Below are 8,318 nucleotides of genomic sequence, written 5' to 3' on the forward strand. Positions count from 1 at the left end.
GGGGCAGCTGGGACCCCCAACACAGCTGCTCACCCCGTTGGCACCTTGAGGACCCGAGGGCAGCCTTGCTGTGCCAGGGGAGGGCAGAGTGGGCAGGGGGCTGGACAGTGGCGAGAACATCCAGCATGGGTGCTGCAGCTGGAGGACAACTGTGAGCAGGAAGTGGGAAGTGTGGGATGAGCACAAGGAAGGTGAAGGGTGGTGGGTTCTTCTGCCATGCCTGGGGATCCAGACCACAGCCAGGAGCTGGGACTGGAACGAGGTGGATGCTGCCAGGCATGGGGGTGCAGGCAGAGCCCAGCACAGGGGTGGTACTCAGCACACCTCCTCCTTGTAGTTTCAGGCAACACAGCCCCCTTCTTCAACACGACCTTTGTCTACGTGCCCGAGGACCTGGAGCTGGGTGAGTGGGGCAGCCCTGAGGAGGCCCCAGGGTGCAGGAGGAGCAGGAGGGGCAGGCCCGGGCAGGGGCTGATGCTGTCCATGTCCCCAGGCCAGCAAGCGTTCCAGCTGAAGGCCATTGACATAGACGGGGACCCGCTCACCTACAGCATCAGCGGGCAGGATGCTTTCTACTTCTCTGTCAATGCTCGGACAGGCAATGTCACGCTGAGGAACTCCCTGGACCGTGAGGTGGGTCAGGGACCGGGGCAGATGTCCCTTCCTGAGCTGGGGGATCTGGGGGCATGGGGATGGGGGTCAGAGCCCTGAGCCCTGTGGGATTGCCTCTCACAGCGATACTGTGGGTTGCTCCCTGGCCTCAAAGCCCAGGACGGGGGGAGAGCCATCTGGGAGCATCCCACCCAGGGGCGGCAGGTGGGAGGGTGTTGGGGCTCAGCCAGCCAAGGTTCATGCTCCACCTGGCCCTGACCAAGCCCTGCCTGGTGTTCCTCCAGTTCCAGGCCAAGCTGACCATCACCATTGGGGTGTATGACGGGATAAACGATCAGGTGAGTGCCTGGGCACAGGCTGGGTGGCTGCAGCAACTGATGGGGACAGGGAGGGGAGCAGAGTTTCACCAGGCCATGGATGAGGCTCGATGGGGAAGGAGGCTGGAGGTGGGCTTTAACCAGGGACTAGTGTTGCTGACTGGATTATGAGCTGGGATGGGCACGGGGTGCCAGAACTGCACCCAGTTCTGCCAGGCACCATCTCCCACTCTCATCCTATCCTCCACCCTCCCTAACACCCGGTAGGTCTCAAAAAAACTGGTGATCTTCGTGGAGGACCGTAATGACAACGCCCCGGTCTTCCAGCACCTGCCGTACAGAACGTCCATCCCCGAGGTACCTCCCTGGGACCTCCCAGCCCCCACAGGCAGCAGGGCAGGGATGCTGGCTGGCTCCTGTGGCACGGGTGTGCCAGCAGCGGGACAATGGCGTGCCAGGAAGGGGGTGACCCCGTGCTGGGTGCGGGGCGACAGTGCAGGCAGCGGGGCTGAGCTGGGAGCGGTCCGTGCCCGGGCAGCTCCCCACAGGTGCCTCTGTGCCAGTCCGAGGTGCTGGCTGATGGCCGGGACTCTGCCCTTGTGAAGAGTCTCTGATCAGGGAGTGCCTGAGCTCAGCCAGGGTCAGGGTGCAGGAAGGGGTGGGGCTGAGCCTGACCCCACTCCAGCAGCCTCAGGGCTGGGGTGCAGCCCCTGCTCCCCGCAAGCCCCAGGGAGGGTGGCAGGGGGAATCTGGCCTCTCTCTTCCCGGCTTGAGCCAGGGCAGCAGCTTGTCCCTGCATGGCCGGTGGCACTGGGCAGCTCCTGGAGCCCTGCGGGGCCAGAGCACCCCAGAGCAGGGATGATAGGGGCCAGGCTCAGCACCCCCCACCTCATCCCTCCGGGCAAAGCCACCACCACCCCTCTGTGTGCCCAGAACATGACACTCGGCAGCATCATCTACAACGTGTTTGCCAGCGACAGTGACACCGGGAATGCCTCCAGAGTCAGCTACAGCATCGAGGAGGTGAGCCCAGTGCATTGCTGAGCAGAACATGCCATACCCCAGACCCACCCCTGAGCCAGCCCCACATGGGACAGAGGGTGTTGGGAGACCCGGGCAGGGGCAGCCCTATGGCTCTGGGGGAGCGGGTGTATGTGTAGGGGCAGGAGGGTTGGCTCTGCACCCACCGGGCTATGGCTTCAAGGTGCTGAACAGTTACAAGCTGGGCATGAGCCTGGTGTAGGAAGTCTGCACAGACCGTGGGCCAAGCCTGGCAGAATGATGGGAGTTGAGCCTCCACCTCTGCTGGGGCACCTCTGCTCCCTGCCTCGATGACACACGGTGATGTCCCCTGCTCAGGTGATCCCAGACAGCATGAAGAATCACTGGCTCTTCTACATCCTGCCCAATGGGAGTGTGGTGCTCAATGGCTCACTGGACTATGCCAATAACACCTTCTACCAGCTCAGGATCCTCGCCAAGGTGGGGGCCAGCCAGACCAGGGGTGCAGGGCTGCCAGGTAAGGGAACTCTGGGACTGACAGGTGTTCTGCTCCCCAGGATGGTGGTGGATTGCTGCACAACATCTTCACCTTCCAGAACAGCTCAACCTACCTGTCCCTGAGCATCAGTGATGTGCCCAACCTGGATCCACGCTTCCTCAAGGAGCCCTATTCTGTCTCTGTGCCCGAGAACTGTGCCCTGGTAAAGAGCCCACCTGTCCTAGTGGCATGTCCCCAGCCCTGGCCCTGACCCTCTCTGGAAGCTCTGACACCCCAGGGTGTCCGGGCCACTGGGCATAGGGGCAGCCAGAGATGTCATAGGTCCTGGCCTGATGGCCCTGTCCCCGCAGGGCACCAGTGTGCTGACCGTCACCGCCATGGACAGAGACACGGGGGTGAATGATGATATCTCCTACAACATCACCAGTGAGTGATGGGGCAGGGCAGGATGAGCAGGGGTTGGGGTGATCAGGGGGAGTGATCAGGCACCAAGGGGCACCACAGGGACTGGTTCTGGGCTCCTGGGCACTCACAACCTGCCCCGCTGGCAGAGAGAGGGCGAGGCTGGTGTTTCCTGGTGGCTGCAGCTGATTTCTGCTGTCACCTCGCCCTAGATGCCAGCGTCCCTTTTGCTATCAATGCCACGACGGGCACCATCACTGTGAGTGGGCTCTTGGACCGTGAGCTGCTGCTGAGCGAGGAGGTGCTGCTGGAAGTTGTGGTGAGTAAGAGGCAGCAAGGGGAGCCCCATCCTCTTTCTCTCTCTGGACCAACCCAGCCCAGTCTCTCCTCCTGTCCAGGCAAGTGAGAAGAACCGGGACATCTACGGCAAGGTGGCCCAGGCCAGGACCTTGGTGACAGTCGTGGTGACTGACGTCAATGACAACAAGCCCCAGTTCTACAATTGCTCCCTTCCCAACTGCAACTTCTCCACTCATGCCCAGAACAGCTTCAGGGGCAGCATCATAGAGCACTCCTCCTCCAGACTGCCCGTGTCCAACCTCAGTATTATAACCCACGACCCAGACAAGGTGGGATCCTGTACAGGGTGCTGGGCCAGGGTGCAGGTGTGCATCCTTGCTACACCACCCACCCTCACTCCTGTGTGTCTCTCTGGCAGGGCATCAACAGCAGTTATGAGCTGTACCTGCAGGGTCAGAATGCCAACGCCTTCACTGTCTTCCCCACAAAGATTGTGGGCACAGGGGACGTTCAGCTCCTGGTGCAAGACCCATCCTCTGTGGACTATGAGATAAGCCATGTCATGGTGGTGCAGGTGGGACTTGCAGGGCTGGCTCAGTGTGGGGACCCTGCATATGCTGGGGCACAGTGGGCACACAGCCCTTCTGCAGGGTTCAGAAGCCAAAGCAGAATACAGCTGTGCCTTGGCAGCCTGTTTGGTGCAGAGGAGCTGGGCTGGAGTTTGACAGGTCTCTTTGTCATGTTTGGGGGACCCATGCGAGACACTGTCTCTTTCTCTGTCTTGCAGATCATTGCTAATGACACGGGGAACCCCACGGACTGCTGCTCCCTGGCCACTGTGACCATCGACCTCATTGACAGCAACGACCACTTCCCTGAGTTTCCCCAGAGCACCTACAACCTGAGTGTGATAGAGAACAGCCCTGATGGCACCATCGTCTCCCCAAACATCACGGTCAGGCACCGAGGAGGGCGGGGCACAACTTACATTCCCAAAGCAGGGTTCTGGGCACACCTGGCACTGCAAGTACGGGGCGCTGCTCTCTCCATGGACAGGAAGGAGACAGTGCCAGCGGGCACACAGGGTGTGGGACCCCATACCCACCAGGGCCATGTTTTTGGGGTGCTCACTGTCAGCAACTTGTGCCCTAGACTCATCCCTGCTCTGGGGGCTGAGGCAGACTGAGCACACGCTTCCTTCTCTCTTCAGGCCTACGATCTGGACAGTGGTGTCCTGGGCCAGATCACCTACAAGCTGCTCCCAGAGAGCATGTATGTAGGGGCACAGCCAGCCACAACCGGGGCATCATCCTGGCAAAGGGAGTCCAGGCCTGAGCCCCGGTGATGGCTGCGTGTGTGCCGTAGCTGTAAAATCTTCACTGTGAATGACACAACCGGGGCCGTGCTGGTGAGGAACGGGAGCTTGCTGGACCGGGAGACTCACTCCATCTACTACGCCAACCTCCAGGCCCAGGATAAGGGCGGCCTGGTGGGCACCACGGTGCTGGAAATCACCGTGATGGATGACAACGACATGGCACCCATCATCACCGGCTCCTACTTCATCTTGGTGGAGGAGGGGCAGAATGTCAGCACACAGATCCAGGTGTGCACTGATGGAGGTGGAGGGGATGGCAGGGGGCTGTCAGAGAGGAGCAGGGACTGCCCTGAAGGCCCAGACAGCCCCACTCCAACCCCTGATCTTCTCAGGCCTTTGACAACGACCAGCCTGGGAATGACAACAGCAGATTGGGCTTCAAGATCTTGCCAGGACCGTTCAGTGACAACTTCACCATCAACGCGGACACGGGTGAGATGCACAGCAAGGAGCCGCTGGACCGCGAGGCCCTGGAAGATGAGCGGGGGCAGATGGTGGTGACGGTGGAGGTGCACGACCACGGCGTGCCGCAGCTCAGCACCTTGGTGAACGTCACTGTCACCGTGGGGGTGAGCCCTGGGCGCAAGCGGACACACCTTGGGGCAGGCTGGGAGGGAGGAAGGGAGGGAGGGGTGGATGGATGGACGGACAGACAGACAGACGGGCAGGGAGGGGGTGTGGGATCCCTGGCTGTGGCAGAGCCACCATGTCCCCAGGCTCTCTGCGGGGGCAGAGAGGTGCGGGGAGGCAGGAGAGGACTTGTGTGCCTCCTGCCTGCAGGCAGGCAGGTATCCACACTCCTGTCCCCAGCCTGCTGTGGGGGACACTGTTCCCTGGATCAGCTACAACCCTAGGCTTTGTCTCCCGCAGGACGTGAACGACAATGCACCCATGTTCCTCAACCAGTCCTATAATTTCTCAGTGTTTGAAGACTCTCCAGGTAGGAGTTGCATGGATGGCCTGGCTGGTGGGACCACTAGTATCCTGGAGTCAGTGCCTGCTGGCCACTGAGTCTCTGTCTCCACCCACAGGATCCCTCGTGGGTGATGTAGAGGCCACAGACGCCGACCGGACAGAGATCAATTCCCGCATTTCCTTCCAACTTTGGAGGGGCAATGGCTCCAGCAACTTCTTGATCAGCTCCATCCAACTGGGGCCAGGGCACTATCGTGGGCAGCTGACTGTGGACCCCGACACGTCCCTGGACTATGACACCCTGCAACAGAAGTTCTTCCTGCTGGTGCTGGCAGAGAACACAGCCGCAGACAACATGGGGAACACTGCCAACATCTCAGTGATGGTCCACGTCCTAGACGTCAATGATGAGCCCCCCACCATCTTGCCTCACTCACTGGAGAACGTGAACGTGAGCGAGAACGGCACACAGCAAGGTCTGGTCTGCACGGTGGTTGCCTCCGACGTGGACACCAACCACTCGCTGGTCTTTGAGAAGCTGGCCGTTGCCTGCTACAAGGGGGCGAGCAGCGCCGGGGAGGTGTGCTGGCACTGGTTCGTGCTGGCACCCAACGGCTCGGTGCTGGTCAACAGCTCGGACATCGACTACGAGCTGTGCGACACGGTGGTGCTAACGCTGCGGGCCGAAGACCTGTACACCGAGAAGGGCAACCGCTACAGCCAGAACGGTACGGCACCCCCTCCCCACTCCCTCCGCCCCCACCGGGCACGGGGGGTGGGGCCGGCCTCTCCAACCTCCCAGGAGGAGCTGGTGGGGAGCAGGGCAGGAGCCACACAGTTTGGCGATGGAGGGAGGTGGTTCCCAGCTCTTTTGATCCCTGCCACAAGGATCTGAGCCTGCTGGGAGGACAGGACTGCCAGGGAAAGCAGGGGAGGGTGCTGCAGGGCTGCTCTCTTGGTGACCAGCGCTCTGCTTTTGGGGCATTTGCAGAAACACTGAGGATCCTCATCACTGATGTGAATGACAATGCGCCAATCTTCCTGCCCATCTCAGAGACCTTCGGTGAGTACCCGGGGCTGCTGCATCCTCTCTGCACCCCCACGTGTTCTGCCACACTTCCCAGCAGTGGGGACCCTTCTGCATCCTGGGCAGGGCAGTGAGACGCAGGGGCCAGGCTGGGGTTACTCGATGCTTTCTGTGAAGGCCGTGGGGCCAAGGGCAGCAGGGGGACACTTGGAGCGCTGCTGAGCCCCAGGGCTGTGGGAGCATGGGGTCTGCAGCAAGCCTGGCAGCTCACCAGCATGACCATGCTGTCTATCTGTCTGTCCCTGATAGTGGTTGTCCCTGAAATCTCTTCTTTGGACCTGCAAGTGGCTACTGTGAAGGTGAGGAGCTTCGTGCGTGTGTCTGTCAGACTGCGGGGCCAGGCTCGGCCACATCCACTGTTCCCACCCGTGCTGCTGCCATGCTTTGGTCCCTGCAGGCCACAGATGCTGACTCAGGCAACAGGGGAAACATCACCTTCTCCATTGTCAGTGTGGTGCTCGTGGAGGACAATGGCAACAGCCGGCCCTTTGAGAACCTCTTCAAGGTGGTGACGACGCCTGAGCAGAACAGATACATCGGGAGCATCCAGTGAGGCCATGGGTCTAGGCCAGGGTCGGGGAAAGATGGCTAGAGGTGCAGGCAGGGCCAGCACAGGCTGGCGAGGGCACAGAGCCATCCTGGAGTCCTGCTCGGGGCGTGGTGCCAGTGTGGAGCTTGGGGCATGGTGGTGCCCTCATGGGGATGTCCCATGGGACTGATGATGTTGTGGTCCTCTCAGGGTGGCCAGCAACCTTGATGGTTCGCTGAAGGGGCAGTACCAGGTGACGGTGGAGGCTCAGGATGGCGAGGCACCAGTGCACCGAGCACAGACTGTGCTGAACGTGAGTGTCACCCCGTCCCCCGGCCGGGGGATGCCCCACGCCCTGCCCAGCCCCGCTCACCCCTGCTCTCCCCACACAGATCTTCACAGTAGATCAGAGCTACCGCGTTCGCCTCCAGTTCGTGGCGACGGTGGATGAAGTCCAGAGTAACTCCAAAAATATCAAAGTGTAAGGGGTGCTGGGCTGGGGGGGTGGGTTCACAGCTGTGCAGCAGAGGACACAAGCATGCAAGCCAGGACCCACCAACTGTGTCTCCCAGTTTCACAGACTGTGAAGGGAACAGAGGCAGGCTGGTCCCCACTGGGGCCGGGGGCTGCAGGGGCTCCAGCCGCTTCCCGTGCCCATGAGCAGAGCAGCAGGACACCCGGCTCAGCCCCCACATCCCTCCTGTTCCTAGGGCCCTGACCACCGCGACCAAGGCAGGGGTCTACGTGGTGGCCATCCGGACCGTGGAGGACACCCGTGCCTCCCGGTGAGCAGGGCCACGCTGGTGGTGGGGAAGGGGGTGTGGCGGTGGCATCGGGGGGGTCACCCAGGGACAGGGCTCCGTGCCTCGCACGCTGCTCACCCATCTCCTTTATCCTGCAGGGTGGAGGCCAAGTCGGTGATGGAGGCGTACTTCGTCTACAGCAACGGCACTGCCCTGGACATCAACCAGCTGAGCGTGTGCGTGCGGGGTGGGGGTGTCCGAGGCCGGGCCCAGCCGCTCACACCTCCGCTCTCCTTGGCAGGCTCATACAGTCCGACCCGCTGGTCCTGGCTGAGCTGGTGAACCTGGGCCTGGCTGTCATCGTGAGTGTGACTGGGCAAGGGGCACAGAGAGAAGGCACCAGCCCTGTGTGGGGCTGGGGGGATCTGCTGGCTAGGGCTGTGCTCTCAGCCCTGCTCTGCGCTAGGGCCCCGGGGAGGTAGAGAAGCCCACCAAGGAGACAGAGTTGATCGGCATCATCGCAGGGCTGGCCGC

At 61.7% G+C, this 8,318-nt stretch overlaps 1 protein-coding gene across 1 annotated transcript in view; it reads left to right on the forward strand.

Annotated features, from left to right (window-relative positions):
- CDHR2 (cadherin-related family member 2) overlaps positions 1-8,318 on the forward strand; it is a gene marked incomplete at its 5' end in the record, with an annotated part of 9,565 nt that overhangs the window by 162 nt on the left and 1,085 nt on the right. Inside the window, 26 exons of the mRNA XM_008941136.1 lie at positions 338-403; positions 494-633; positions 897-950; positions 1,197-1,286; positions 1,863-1,952; positions 2,289-2,411; positions 2,489-2,632; positions 2,781-2,856; positions 3,045-3,151; positions 3,231-3,461; positions 3,551-3,706; positions 3,920-4,087; positions 4,343-4,404; positions 4,498-4,738; positions 4,843-5,079; positions 5,381-5,450; positions 5,542-6,153; positions 6,417-6,488; positions 6,762-6,811; positions 6,910-7,061; positions 7,252-7,354; positions 7,434-7,522; positions 7,752-7,826; positions 7,943-8,020; positions 8,086-8,146; positions 8,251-8,318. The exon at positions 8,251-8,318 is cut by the window's right edge and continues 14 nt beyond it. Of these exons, the coding sequence (XP_008939384.1) occupies positions 338-403; positions 494-633; positions 897-950; positions 1,197-1,286; positions 1,863-1,952; positions 2,289-2,411; positions 2,489-2,632; positions 2,781-2,856; positions 3,045-3,151; positions 3,231-3,461; positions 3,551-3,706; positions 3,920-4,087; positions 4,343-4,404; positions 4,498-4,738; positions 4,843-5,079; positions 5,381-5,450; positions 5,542-6,153; positions 6,417-6,488; positions 6,762-6,811; positions 6,910-7,061; positions 7,252-7,354; positions 7,434-7,522; positions 7,752-7,826; positions 7,943-8,020; positions 8,086-8,146; positions 8,251-8,318 (3,415 nt within the window). The remainder of the gene's footprint in view (positions 1-337; positions 404-493; positions 634-896; positions 951-1,196; positions 1,287-1,862; positions 1,953-2,288; positions 2,412-2,488; positions 2,633-2,780; positions 2,857-3,044; positions 3,152-3,230; positions 3,462-3,550; positions 3,707-3,919; positions 4,088-4,342; positions 4,405-4,497; positions 4,739-4,842; positions 5,080-5,380; positions 5,451-5,541; positions 6,154-6,416; positions 6,489-6,761; positions 6,812-6,909; positions 7,062-7,251; positions 7,355-7,433; positions 7,523-7,751; positions 7,827-7,942; positions 8,021-8,085; positions 8,147-8,250) is intronic.

The sequence above is a fragment of the Merops nubicus genome, unplaced genomic scaffold, assembly GCF_000691845.1.
Source record: "Merops nubicus isolate BGI_N331 unplaced genomic scaffold, ASM69184v1 scaffold48405, whole genome shotgun sequence".
NCBI lineage: Eukaryota > Metazoa > Chordata > Aves > Coraciiformes > Meropidae > Merops > Merops nubicus.